The sequence below is a fragment of the Acanthopagrus latus genome, chromosome 4 (assembly GCF_904848185.1).
Source record: "Acanthopagrus latus isolate v.2019 chromosome 4, fAcaLat1.1, whole genome shotgun sequence".
In the NCBI taxonomy this organism is placed as follows: domain Eukaryota; kingdom Metazoa; phylum Chordata; class Actinopteri; order Spariformes; family Sparidae; genus Acanthopagrus; species Acanthopagrus latus.
Genome location: NC_051042.1, coordinates 25,966,694 through 25,981,653, shown reverse-complemented (window position 1 = coordinate 25,981,653; position 14,960 = coordinate 25,966,694). Strand labels below are relative to the sequence as shown.

Genomic DNA, 14,960 nt, shown 5'->3' with positions numbered 1-14,960 from the left:
GCATGTGTCATTCTGTCATTTATTGAGATCCACCGACATGGTACAGAAAGAATCAGAGGCTCACATTGTTGTTTTGCATTCCACTAACACAACATTCATGCCTGATAAAGAAACAGTTTGTTACAGAATTGGCAGAAAACATCATCTGGGTTTTTCCTCTCATCTGGTTTCATACATGCAGCATGAGTATGGATTTTTACTGTTTTAACCCTTGTGCCACAGGTTTTCATCTTTCATGACAACACAGAGAAAAGTCAAACAAATCATATGCGTGTTCTTAAGAGTACGGCCAGAAATAAAATGTGTGCTCTAGTCTGGCAAACAGAAGGTTAAGATGTTTTTTTGTTTGTTTTTTTTGGTTTCTGCAAACCAGCCTACAAAACATCTTTTCATTGTGTCTTTCCTTTGTTTAAAAAACATCCACAAAAAGTAAACATGTGGAACAGAGCTGCTGATTGGTGCTTTTGGATTACCTATGCAAAGCTGTAAGGCAGACAAGTTCTAGATGTATCTTTCACAGGTGGCAACACAGGAGTTGCTACAAATGCCACCACAGGCAACTCGTAACGACGGGCCGTTTCCAACCCGCAGTAACCCACATTCATGTGGTGCATAAAAATTGCATCCATATTAAAGGCACAGTTCAGCCAAACATTTAAATTTAACCATCATCTACTCACCCTCAGATGGACAGTCAGGAGTTTGGTTGTCCACAAAGTATTTCTTGAACTTCACAGCAAAACATCATATCATTCTCCTACACAACTGAAGTAGATAGGAACTTCTAAAAAACATAAGATGGCTGCATACCACTGACAGCTGGTTTGTAAAGACCTTATTTACATCCTTTATGAAGCCGAAATCTTCACTGTAGTTGCAAAGCTTAAAGCGTCACTGCTCATTATGTCTAAAGTGGATGCATGAGCTGGACTGCACGAGGTCATCAAAGGCGTAAATTAAGTATTTTTCAAACTGATTTGGGATCTCAGGGCTTCTGGAGACTTGGGGAATGCCAGACATGCTGTGTGGAGTCATTTTGAGTCCATATCTACTTCATTTGTAAGGGAGAATGGTGCCAGGCTGTTTTGCTGTGAAGCTCCATAAATGTTTTGTGGACTATGACACTTCACTCGACTTTCCATCAGCATGAAGACAAGTAGATAATGACTACATTTTCATTTTGGGGTGAACTTTTCCTTTAAAGAGGGAGCAGCTACAGGTATTATAAAGAATAAAATAATTACATCTGTGACTTGTGTCACCAGAGGCAGGCCAACTGTCTGGTCTCAAAAACTTATAAAAATGAAACAAAATGTGCTTACTGGTTTGCCATTTTGACATCATTTTGTCACAAAAAAATTGTACAAAATCTTAGTGCAACAAGAACCTTTAAGTAAGGCCCAGGTGATGATCTTTGCATTGTGTTAACCTTCAACTTTTTAAAGCCTCCTTCGCACACTGCATGCCTACTCTCAAGATCATTGAGACATTTCTATCATTTATGACCAACCACGTGATAAACATGATTTTCTTAATTTCACTGACATCTATTTTGATATTATTTGATATCTATTTCTGCCAGAGGTAACGCTTCTTTTAAAAGTTGCCATGTTGGTACATGTTGTCATGTATTAAGATCATTTCAGTCTGATAAATTTACCAGAGTGCAAACATGAACTCTGCACTAAACCAGGGATTAAAGGGAGATGCACTTTCACTTGTTGACCATAGAGATTTAAGTGTATGAAGAGGATGATATCCCCCCTCGTTATTACTTGTGTGAAAAGTAAATTGTATGTTAATATTCTGCCCACTGATACTAAGATGACTTAATTCCCAGGTTTAAGGATGCTTCTGAGAAAAAAAACTAAAAAAGGTAATATAACCCATCTCTTGATAAAAGGCAACAAAAGCTACAGTGTTGCGCCTTTTCTTCCTGAGAGCAAAAGGGGCTCTGATCCAGGATCACTGGTTATGTCGTAGTTGCGACATCTTCACTCTGAGGTAATGGTCTCAAATCAGCACCCTTGATTAAGGATACACTGTGAATAGAGAATTATAGCTGGTTCCTTGTCAATCAAACCCGTGGCCCTTTTGGTCAACAAGCCTCATATGAAAAAAATAAAATACAATAGTAATAAAACATGCAACACTTCTTCATGTTCATAAAACAAGCAAAACATACGGTAAGACAAGCCCATCAAAACACTGGTTATTCAGTCAGGAATATAGTTATTTGCATTCTCCTCTCCATTGCTACTGAGTACCTGATGCATGGTCAGTCGTCTTTTTTTCACAGTTTAAACATGAATCAATGAAGCCGGAAACTCTGTTGCTGAATATTTGATAGAATTAAAATGCAGAGGATGCAACTTAGTAGTAATGCCCACCGTAACAACTATTAACCAGGTTGTACATAAGTCCAAACCATTAAACAACTGCTATGGAGCAAAGCTGTACGGCCAAAACTGCTGCCAAAGTCATGAAAAACAGTGAAACACATTCTGTTCATGGGTCGCAGAACGGACTAAATTATTTCAGACTCAGAAAAAAGGGCAACATTCCAGGAAAACTGCAGACAATAGTTTCTGTAACCGTCACATGACAGCTTTGTTTTGTCCAAAAGGCAGCTTTAGAGGAAGTATTTAGGTTTTTCTTCTCTTTCCGCTGATGTGATCACATTTTTCGAAAATATGAATATAGCTGTTGAATGGATTTAATTAGCTTCAGCACACAGAAAACAACATGTGAAGTTCAAGGTCAGAACAGTGAGTATTATAGACGGAAACATAACGTGGTCATCCTCAGCCAGAATATGTTGACAATACACTTGACAAAAGAAAGAGACCCTTCCAGAAAGAGGCTTGACGAACACTGGAGTGGGCGAACGAAAGGCAGAGGTATAAGATGTGTGGCATGCAGTTGTGATGTTGTCGTCTTCAGAGAGGTTCCTCAGTTAAGCACCTCTCTTCGTAATCTTTTTTTGCTCCTCCTGCTGCACCTTGTTTACTTCTGCTCCTCGATTTCTCGTTTGACTTCAGCTACATAATGGTGATCTTTCCCATGAGCCACCTCCATGATGGCAACTGCCTGTAGACAGAAAAAAAACTGAATTTACAATCATTTCAAAGACAAACTGTCACATTTACATATGTATCCATCTTAACTTTGCCATTATTAATACACCAGCTGACCAGATATGTGTAAATGTACCTTCTTCAGAGCTCTGATTCCTTGCGTCTTCTTCTCTAGCCCCAAATACAGACGTCCCAGTTTCAGATACATAGACGCCACATTTAGAGAGTAGGCTGGGTAGTGAACACTGTAGAGAGAATATAATTTATGCATCAAGCTTAACAGTGAATACCAGACGAAACAAGATGTTATCTATAATTGATGTTACATCTAGTTTAGTTGTAGTGCTACAAAAAAAAAAACATATCAAGCTGGAAAAGTTCAGCAGTAAAAGATAAAAGATATACCAGATGTGGCTGAAATCTGTGTACCACAGCGGGACAATGTTTTTAGCGTTGTCATAGTGTGTATATTGTAGGTAGGACTAAGAACAATTAATGAGAAAAAGGTTATGCTGTATTTAAGTATATGTCAGTAAAACATGAACAACATAATACTGAGATGCAAAGTGCAGTTTAAAAAAGATTATTAAAGAGAATTAAACCTCATAGAGGTCTGCAGCAAATCTCATTACATAACTGGGGTGAAGTGAGGAACGGTAACCAGATGAGCCAGATGGTTTGTGAAACAGAACCAGCTCTTAGAAACGGTCGGAAAACGGCAGGCACTTTAAAAATTTGAAAAAAAAAAGAAAAAAAAACATAGCAGGTGATCTTTGAACCGTTCAAAAGATGTGATCCAGGAGCTCAGTGACAGCTCGCCAGCGTGTGGCTACACTGGTTAAATATCTGTTTTGAGTTGCAGACGGCTCAGGGAGCGAGCTACAGATGATGAGAGCAGACACTCTCCTCTCTTCCCTGATGTCATCTGCAGCAGCTCTCTGAACTCAGTCTTCTCACATTTGTGGATGGAGTGGGCACAATAAGAAAGTACAGTCTCCACAACATAAACACACGGCCTGTCAGTATTTGTAGCTGTGACTTCTTCTTGAACCACAGTTTCAACAAACAGTTTCTCATTTTCATCCATCCTCGCACTCATATTCTTTTCTTTTTCCTCCTTGTTTTTTTCACTGCAAATCAACACGAAAAACGACTTGGACTGCGTCATTCCTGTGTCACATCTCGCTGATCTTGTAATGTGTGATGCCCCTGTCACTTATCGGTCATGAACTGTGCGAAGCAAGACTTCAACACTAGAGATAACAAGACAGAGTTGTTAGCAACACAACTTTGAAAGCTGTGCATCAGGGCCAAGGCATAAAAGAGCTGCCATTGTTGTTGTACAACAAACAGCTGCTTCTCTCACTGATCGTCACAACCAACCAAAGTCCGTAGCTGCCAGTAGTTCTTCATAGGACGCTGACTGGTCCAAACCACTGTGGTTCAGCCACAAGCACAAAGCTTGAAGCCCGGAAAGATTGAATTTTGAATATTCATCTGGACCATTAATCAAATCACTGCCTTCAGAAATATACTTAGTTTCTATTTCAAGAGCAAACAGGCTCATCCAGTCTGCTTTTAATGGATCAAGTGTAAAGAAGTCAGAGATCTGAAGTGAGATCAAATTCTTACTAATGTGGTGACTGGCAAGAGTGCTGCTGTGCAACTGATTGACTTATCTTACAAGACCAGATGTATCTGCACCAGATCCCACACAGATCACTTTACCTGTATGGCTGAACAATCTTCTCTCCGTAGCTCATAGCTCCATCCCAGTCCTGCATATAGAGACAGACACCCATGGCCTGATACATCATGTGCAGCATGTAGACGTTGGTGTCCGCAAATATCGCTCCCATCTTCTCTAGGCTGAGCTCACACATCTCCAGCAGCTCACTGGGGGGTGCCATAGAGTCAAGGAATACAACACAAACAATGCAGCTAAATAAAAAGGATGTTGGGATATAAAAGGTTGTTGGTTGATAAAGACAGAAGTGGCAGAGGAGGAAGGGAATCAGAAAATATGGAAATGGGAGTGTGAAAAGGAAATACAGTTATGAGCTCAGGAAGAGGATATTCTTGTAGTGCTTGGCTCTCCTGAATTCCTCGATTACATTTTTGGCATAACGGACCATAGATCGGATTTCCTCTGGCTCTGGTGGAGAACTCAGCTTCCTGATCTCCATTTTTTCTTTATCCTGGAAAGAGATGAAAAGCAATCACGAAGAGTAGGAAACAGATTACGGCTCTGTGCAGCAACATATAATACAGAGGATACTCTAAAGGTGTATTTTGATTCTCTACGTCCTCCAAAACACCCACGTTTTATTTTCTGTCCTAATATTGGGCTGAATTGGGAGCATCTGGTTTCTATAGTCGTACAGCTTATCAGTTTGTTTGAGAGTGTAACACTCTGATATATTTCTCACTTCCATGGAGCAAAAAAGATTCTGTCGCATCTACATTCTAGATATGTATGATGTATGAGCCTGACAAGTGAAAGGTACCTTGGACTTGGAGGTGCACTCAGTACACTGGCATGTGAAGAAGTAGGAATCTAACAACCTCTCTCTCCTGTCCTCTGTCGGATAGAGCAGGTCGATGTAACTGTTGAAGATCTACAGTGCACAGAGAGAGAAGGAGGTGGAAGACAGGAAGAAAAAACAAAGCTACGAATGTATAAGAATCTGTAGTTCTTCCTGATGTATGTGGTCTCAAACTGGCTGTCACTGAGAAGCATCTTTGTTACAGTGTTTACTTACCTCGTCTCCAGGGTTTATTTCTTGAACAGCTCGGACCTCAGCCACTGTGCCTTTGTAGGTCACGATGACATTCGGGCTACAGCTGTGATTCATCAGCGCTACACTGTAGGGAAGAGTGGAAAGAGGAGAAGCGGAATAGCTTAAGAAAAACTTGTGAAATCACAGAACTGTAATAAAATCACCACATTTAGCAGCTTTACGATGGCGGGCCTACATGATGGTTTAAGTATATGCTTCGCTGACTGAAACAGTGCAACAAATCAGATGTAGATATCTCTTACACAAGAGGTGATTTCTAAGTTCATAGACTAAGAAAAAAGGAGATAAGTTATACAACTCTTGTTCTATGTGCAATGGAGTGATCACACAGACGGTTTTAATTTAACAGCACTGTCTGAGAAAATGGACAAGCCGAGACGTCCCCAGTGGCGATGACTGCCATCTAAGAATGCAAATTTAAACTGGCCAACATGCCCCATTCACCGAGTTTGACCCACTTGGACCAAAACTTCCTCCCAAAGATGAAACAGTAGCTCATTGGGTGCCATTTTGACAGAAGATAACGTTATCATTGCTGGAGGTCCAAGACACTGACTTCCATAAATAAGTGTTTGGTATGCTGCCCGGCCATCAGACTGTGTGTGTAAATGTAGAAAGCAGCTGCCTCTCGGAGCTAACGTTAGCCTGTCTGCTCTGGCTAACTTCAACACTTTCTACGCCAGCAGCAACTTGGTCTTTGGCTGTGAGCCTCAGACACGGCAGCAGAGTGCTTGCTCTTAATCTGGTACAGCACAGTACTACTAAAGTAGCAGTTAACCATTGACATCCCTAATCATGACACTCAGGCATCCCTTGCACGCAAATAAAAAAAAAACACTGAGGAGCAGATTCTTCCAATTCAGTCCAATCAGTAGGTCACTACACTGATGAATGGATGAACTGTTGTTCACACTGAATACTTACTCTGGAAAAACAGCTGATCCCAGATGGGAGAGCTCCTCATCCTCTATGGTAAAACCATTACAGTTAACCTGAGGACAGAATAAAGGCCGGAAAGAGAAGGAGGGATGTGGCAAGAAAGAAAGATGGGTGAGTAACATGATGATACAACTTGCATCACCCTTTATTCACTTATGTTGTAACATCCCCACCACAGAGGAGGAGGAAATCCGCTAGTAAGAGACTGAATGAAGCTGTGAGATAAGAAGAGGCTGATGGTGTAGCATGAACAGAAAGGAGACAGCAGCTCTGACAGACAGATCAAATTAAAAGAGCTAAACACTGCAGAATTAAACAGACCGGACGACCGTGTGTGTGTGAAATACATCCTGGTTTCACTTCATCATGAGCTTAAATGCGTATCTGCCAACTACTGCAGGGAACAGCTGGGGATGATTCAGGGCAGACAGATTACAAATATGTACGACCGTGAGCATGAAAAAGAGCAGTGTGCACATTAATACATGTTATATTTGCACACTGTGTGTCTAAATGTTTTTTGTGTATTTTGCAACCTTGCAAGTCCTTTCACAGACCAACAGAGGTCAACACCTGCCTGTTTGTCAACCAAAGCCTCTGATGCTGTCCTGACCAATCACACGACAGTAACAGAAACACACCCAGGATCCCAGATCCTTGTTGGAACAGGAGGTTTTAAACAAGTTATTTGGCGACCATTGTTCTGTAGAGATTACACTGGTGTGTTGTCAAGTTTTTTTACCTGTGCAAAGAGCTCAGTGAGAGCCTGATCGTCGGGGAGGTCACTGATGTGTCTGGAGTAGAAGTGGTGCAGGGCTGCAATGTCTGTTTGGTTCATCTCATCCTTCTCACTGTCCATCTTATCCAAATCTAGAAAAGACAATAGACAGACAGAAAAACAGAGGATTCAGAGGAGATGACAAAGAAAGAGGAGAATTATCAAGGACTTTCCATTTGTTAAAATTCAAAGATCCAACACAGCATAGCTTGACAAGGATCAGTGCTGAAAGATGTTACAACACTGAGACATGGATATAATGAGAACTAGCAGGCTTTACAGAAGCTCACAGACAACAAACAGAGAGAGATGCTTCTCAACTGTGCTGCTGAGTTACAGTGATGAAATACCAAAAGAGCTTCAAACTCTATTCTAGGATAATATACATTTTAAGCACTTTAAATGGTCAAATGTCTATCTTCACAAAAAATTCTTCCCAAAATTCAAACACAAGATTTCAAGGACCCACCAGAAACCTGACTGCCATAAACGGGGAAATAGGATAACTCAAAAGGTAGGTCATAAACGTAATAGGACAAAATATAAATGTTGATCTAAAATTATATCTACATATGTTTTTGTCACCACTATCATAATAATTTATCATATGGCATATAGTACAACCACTCAGTGTTTGTAACGCGTGGGATACGCTGTTGCTATAGGCCATGTGTCATTGTCAGTCACACACACTCGCAGTCTGCTGGCAGCAGGCGGCAGCTGGTCACCGATTTGCTTTGCGAGCGTGAGAGACAGGTGTGAAGGTTAATTCTGTGACAATCCTCTGATGACACATCTGAGCCTGAAACAACAGCTCACACTAAATGATAATACCAAACGTTGTGGAGAAAACAGTTTGTGGGCACTTAGATGAGCAACAGTCTGTTTTTGTGAGCATTTGACAAATACAATCTTATCAATTTACAGAGTATGATTAGGATTATTAGGAGCAGTCTAACATGTAATGTCAGGTCTTATATTTCATGCAATCTGAAAACCACAGCTGAGTGAGCCATTGTTTAAAAAAGGCACCAGAGAAACAAAACAGAAAATTCTATAACAATGTTATAAATCTGACTGTCTGATTTAGTGTCCTTTCTACAATTCTTTAATGTAGTTATGGGCTGACATAATATACATGGATCAAATATATCATCCAAAAGCTTCACAGCACAATCCCAGTCTCTCAGACAATAGGGTTGAGTACATTGCTCAAGGGCACAGTGGCAGTGATTTTTAAAGAAGGGGAAAATGGAAATTACAGAACCCGGAAGCTTGGGATTTGAGTCCCCAGAGCTCTGCAGGATCGGAGTGAATGAAAGAGACAGAACAAGGACTGGAGGCTACAGCAGAGGATATTAATAGACACACTGCTACAACTGTAGAGACACAGAAAGATCGTGCACACACACACACACACACACACTGTACCATGTAACTAAAAGTGCACACAAATGTAACTAAACATGCACGCTCATGTATTCATACACACACAGACACACTTACGGGATTCAAACTCTTTGAGCAGCAGCAGCCTTTCTGAAGGGGTTCGCTCTGTTGTGACTCTCTGAAAAGTGAAACACAAGAGATCAGTTAAGGCAAGACAGCAAATGACACAAAATGAAATACAAAATAACCAAATTTAAGATTAATTAAGAAGTAATTAACACAGTACAACTAAATAACAGCAGGTAAGCGCACCTGGATGATGGTAGCACTACACTTTAATTCAAACTGAGGAATCATCACAATACAACAAGCTTATGTTAGTTTGTGTTGATTAAGTTTTTGTATTAAATGGGTCAAAGGTCCAATCTAATGTGTGACCTTTCTGGAGTGCAATAAGTGAGTAGCAATGACACGACACCCATGATACAACTATGATATTCAAGTAAAAGATATTCAAATGAACCTGAGATGAGTGAAGTCATTACATCGCTGTTCACTTGCATAAAATATGGTTACGCTCATAAGATTAACTTATTATCAAGCAGCCACTTATTCTATTTGACTTTTTATCTTCTTTGAAGTTTGTTTAAAGGTTCTAATGAATTTCACATCGCTGACTACAGCCATCAGCTTTCAAATACAGACTGGTTGTTTTGAGTTATCATTGCATTTATAATTACATGAACCTCGCAGGTATAACTACTAACATTACTCATATTACAATAACATTACAGTCAAGATTTCAGCATGTCTTCCACTTTTTCTCTTCCCCTTTCTTGTCTAACTCTCCTAGCTGCCCTATCAAAATACAGGCTAAAAGACCAAAGAATGATCTTTAAATAAAATAAAAACAACAACAACATTACATAACCTTCAATGCACATTTTGAGTTGTTTTTCTTTTTAGTCTTTGATTTTCTTTAGTCTTTCCCAAAAAAAGACACAGTATTGAATGAATCTTTTCTCTCTTTGTGTGAAACTACATAGGCATACATGTTGTTCCCAATAGAACAAAAAAATATCTGAACACTGAAACATTTGCACACCTGCTTCTTATTTTACCTGTTTCATGATTAATCTAGCGACCAGTCTGACTGTCTCAGACGGACACCAGTTTTCCCCGTAGGCAACCATAGCTACACACTCCAGTTTATGCATGGGCCAATCACCTCTCTGCATAAACACAGAAATAACAACAGTTAGCAACCCTCCATTCTTACAGCAGAAGGATACATGAAACAACAGCTTCGAAACAGAAAAGGCAAGAAGTCTAGGGTAAAAGAGAGAGAGATAAATAAAACACAGTGGGCACGAAGTGTATACATACGCAGACTGTATTAAGGAAAAACATCATCTCTGCTCTTATCCTCTTTGTGTTATTTGAAACCTCCAAACCCCTTATCACTAATACGTACATAAACATCTTCAACAAATCTAGGGAAAAAGCTGTTTACTGCTGCAGGAGCATGTACTCAGTCCACTCCTTTAGTTATTTGTGGAACCTGGCACACATACTCACAAGAAATAAAGAAGCAGCGAGCCCCCTTACCTGACAGTCAACATTGCAGTAGTAGGCTTGCTTACACTTGCCACATTTAAAAAGATCTTCTCTCCTGTAATGACATGAAGACACAACACGTTACTCCTCAACAGCTGTCAGAAGTGGACTGGAGTCACCTACATGGAACACCACCATCATATCTGGGGAGACGCTTTCCGGTTGGTTGATGTGGGATCAAATTTAAAAGTTTTACTGATTTATTTATTTTCCCACATTTAGAAGAACTTAACACAGTCACTGTTATCATGATGGTGAATAAGGCTGTCCTGCAGTTTTGTTTTCAAACACCGACAGCTGTCAGTTTGTTGCCTAAACTTTGAATTTATTCATGGCGGCTTGATATACCTTTGAATAAGAAGCTACAATTCAGTTCCTCGCCAGCTCTACAAACATTCACAGTGCATCTTAATAAAACAAAGGGCCATTTTGAAAACCACAAAGGATTACGGGAGTCACAAAGACGTCCACCCCCCTAAATTCACACATGCACCCCTGGCCTTCTCATCTCCTCTCCGCTCTTGGGACACATGGACAACTATATTTAGCTCCCTAACCTTTTACTGCTCCACAAACCTGAATGGCAGCCTGGGTAGGACGCATGTGCATGTATGAAAGTGAGTGGCTGAGTAGGTGAGAGGGAGTTAAATTGACTTTAAAATGCCTCAAAAGGAGCGTGATCTCAACAAGACAAGCAGGCAAGCTGGAGGGCAAAACCTTAAAAGCACCAGGTTAACCTTTCTGTATGTTTTGAACACACTGCGCCTACACACACCTACACATGTCAATACTGTCGGGATGTTGTAGGCAGGCCTTTCAACCACTTAACATCCTACACTGTTTGACTGAAACCTACACACACAGGGATCAAATTCAGGTTATAATTATGTTGTTATCATGAATGAGCGGAACTCTAAACTTTAGAGGCAGACTGTCATCATAAAGGCGAGCTGCTGTCTTTCTACTGCTTGTCTTTTAGGTGCATAAAAAGCAACAGATTGTACATAAACAAAAGGCTTATAATCAGTGAAGTGGTCCTTTAGTGGAGTAAACAACCTGAGCACGTGATAAGACAGTGTACTAGCATATTAATTGGCTCATTTCGACCACGTTAAGCTTGCTGTACGTGAATGCTGACATCATTTTGAGACTCTCCGGACTCTGCAGTGCTCCAAACAAAGTGCTGCAGTGTCAGTCAGGTGAGCTGCCTCACCGCACTGACCCATTTCAGTCTGCACCAGCTCGGTAGGTGTCCAGAGGTTCACAAGCTAACCTAGCTTAGGTGCTGAGGTTAGCCAGCGCTCTGGACCGGACACACCACTCCTCTCTCTGCTGCTGCCGCTGCTGCTGCTTTAATTAAGCTAGGCTAGAAGAAAGCCCGAGGCTGACTGTGACAGAAGTGTGTTTTCCAGTTGTCTCAGAGAGGTAGGATGTTACCTGGTGAAGCAGTTCTCACAGTGCGCTCCTCTCTCATTCACTGTCAGCACGTAGGAGTAGGCAGGGCAGGCGAAGACCAGCTCCCCCACCGAGAAGTGCCTCACTGCCCGCAGGCCTCGGTTTTTGTCCGGGCTCAGGAATCTCTCCGTGCCCTCTATACCTTCGTTCTTCATGGTTTTATTCTGTTTACGGTTCTTCCGGCAGATAGTACCGAACACCACCTGTGTCTGCCGACTGCTGTAATCAGCTTCTGTCCGAGCTGCTGCCGCTTCTTCTTCTGCGCTCCCCGTGTGCGCGCGGTGCGGCTCTCAACGCCCCCTGCTGGCCGCGCGACGACACGGTCCAATCAGTGCATGCAGGCTCTGACTGCACTGGGGCTGCAGCTGATAATGATCTCTATTAATAAATTAATAAAACAATGAATAACCTTTCTAATATCCAACTGGATAAAGAATAGCAGCAAATCCTGAAGCTGGAACCATAAAACGTTTGACATTTTAGTTTGAAATGTGATTAATCAATTATCAAAATAGTTGATAGTTAACTTTCTTACAATCCACCAGTCGTTTAATCGACCACTGTAGCGGTCTGACCAAATACAAAAAGCGACCAGACATGCCAACATATATAATCACGTTATGCTTGTGTGCTCTGCCTGGCTTTAATGTCTCTGTTGGTCAGACCATGTCCCCTCTGGACCGGTTTTATCCTGCATGTGTCTCCGCTTAAGGGGTGCAAAATGTGAAAATTATGCTTTTCAAATATTTAGCAAATTTTCCTCATATTTGAGACATAAACCCATGCATGAGGTTGTATGTAATTGCTAAAAAATATGTTTGTACATTAAAATATAAATATCAGAAATATTAAAGCTTGATTTTGAAAGCTACATATTGTAAGATACTGCATATGTTGTCATGTTTAAACTACCGGGGCTATGTGTCTGCTTAACATTGTTTTGTATTAATTCTCTGCATTGTACGTGTCCTACTTTACTCACTCCTTTGGTTCCTTAATAATTTAGCCTGCTTTCTTCTGCCCTACATGTTGTGTGTTTTATTTATCAGATCAAATTAATTGTATTCATATCGCCCACGATCACAGTCGCATTGCCTCAGTGGGCTTTACAATATGCACAGTGAACAACATCCTGTGTCCTAAGACCCTTGATTCAAGTGAGGTAAAAAACTTGCTATATTGATTTAAAAAACAACCTTTAAACAGAGATACAAAAAATGATGGAAGAAACCTCAAGAAGAGCTGCAGAGGAGGGGGATCATTATTACACATGAATACATCAATAAAGAAAAGCCAATATAATGACCATTCTAAAATAACCAATGGGTCGAAAACTATCAGCCTCTCAGATGATCAGATCGGATATTCAGCAGTTTTCTGACAATCAGAATCAGTATTTAATCCAATTGAAGATACAATAAAATCATTTAAAAGGGTTTCACTTTTGGTTCGGTTGCAGCAACCTGTAAAGTAACGATAAATTAAATTGATCAAATAAATGAAGTGGGGAAAAAAGTACAGTATTTGCCTTCGAAAATTGAAGCACAAGTAAATGTACTTAGTTATGTTCATTTACAGCATCTGGATCGTTAACGTCTCAGAAAAAAAACATGAATTTCTTGTTTAGCTGCCACATCTTCCTTTTCTTGAACAACAGAGCATTTTTCAGATAGTGGTCCAGATTTATTGTTGCGTAACCGTGAAAACTGCAACGGACAAAAACAGAAACATCAATAATCTCTGTGTCTCGGCATTTCTTGTGGTGTTGCGTACGTTTCTGTTCCAACATCAACCGCTGAGGCAGACCAAAAGACTGGACACCGTTTGTTTTATATATATATAAATGCTTTTATTTAAGTTAATCATTTCTCCTCATTCAAAGTTGAATTTCTGCAGTATCTATAAAACAGGAAACAGTTAGAAGCGCTGTACAGTCTGACAACAAAACTAGGAACCGCAGCTGAGTACACTGTGTATATATGTACATACTGTACACACACGGATGTAGGTATATACAAAAATATACACTTTTACATGTGCGACCCCTCGTGCCGTATCATTCAGTGAAGCCATGTTAACATCATGTCCCTCCCTGTAGATTCATCTGGTATCAGTCATTACTGGTTGACGAGACTCGTACAGTATAGTGTCTTATGTGCATGTTAAGCCCCTCTTGTGTCCCTCAATCACACGTTACTGTCACTCGAGAGATGGAGAAGCTCAAGCAGTCCTGAACTGGATGTCTCAGCGGGGCTTCTCACACATCGGGCGGGGGGGGACTCGTCTTCTTTCAGTCCTAAGAGGATTTGAGGTGGTCTGAAGGGGGAAAGACATCCTTCTTGTTTAGGACAAACTATGACATGACTCTTGTCCTTGTTTCAAGGGAAAAAAAAAAAGCTGAGAGAACACAAAGCTTGACCTTCACAAATCCTCTCTCGTTAAAGTCCATCAAATAAAACCATTGACTGTTTCCCTCCAAATACACAGTGAGTATGAATGAAGTCCTACTGGTGCGGTGGGGAAGACGCTCTTGTTCGCTGACTGGTGTTCAGTTAGACGCCCAATCTTAGTGTTGATTATGATGCTCTTCTGCAAGATTGGCAACATTCTTCCTCTGTTTAAAATAATACAATGAGCCATTTCCAAAGTGCCTAGAAAGACATTTTGCAGACTAATTTGAAGACATAAATTCAGTGTGTCCATTTTAAAACTGACACCAGATCAGCTAGTAAGCGTCATCCTGCCACCAGGTATGTCCTATGGGTCGAACTGAGACTGGGAAGAACAATGAAATGCACAACAAATTGTAGCCGAATGAGTCCTCTGCCACTCATTCAGTATTTCCAGAGACGTCGCTCTCTTTCATTCGTCCTCATACAGAGAAAAACAGGAAGGAAGCTTTGG

At 40.7% G+C, this 14,960-nt stretch overlaps 1 protein-coding gene across 1 annotated transcript; it reads right to left on the bottom strand.

Annotated features, from left to right (window-relative positions):
* Positions 1-5: 5 nt before the first annotated feature.
* smyd2a (SET and MYND domain containing 2a) lies at positions 6-12,354 on the bottom strand. The gene is made up of 12 exons (XM_037096070.1): positions 12,039-12,354; positions 10,593-10,656; positions 10,106-10,216; positions 9,102-9,162; positions 7,560-7,687; positions 6,803-6,870; positions 5,840-5,942; positions 5,585-5,695; positions 5,155-5,275; positions 4,806-4,980; positions 3,214-3,322; positions 6-3,090 (listed from the first exon to the last, which is right to left on the bottom strand). The coding sequence occupies exons 1-12, from the start codon at positions 12,209-12,211 to the stop codon at positions 3,007-3,009; spliced, it is 1,308 nt and encodes a 435-aa protein (XP_036951965.1). The 5' UTR covers positions 12,212-12,354; the 3' UTR covers positions 6-3,006.
* Between the last annotated feature and the right edge of the window lie 2,606 nt (positions 12,355-14,960).

Bases quoted from the DNA above. Each gene is read 5' to 3' on its own strand.
- smyd2a (XM_037096070.1), bottom strand. From the start codon at position 12,211: ATGAAGAACGAAGGTATAGAGGGCACGGAGAGATTCCTGAGCCCGGAC. The intron at 5,943-6,802 runs GTAAGTATTCAG...TCTTCCCTACAG, and splicing joins GGATCAGCTGTTTTTCCAGA to TGTAGCGCTGATGAATCACA. The intron at 5,696-5,839 runs GTAAGTAAACAC...TGTGCACTGTAG, and splicing joins AAATAAACCCTGGAGACGAG to ATCTTCAACAGTTACATCGA.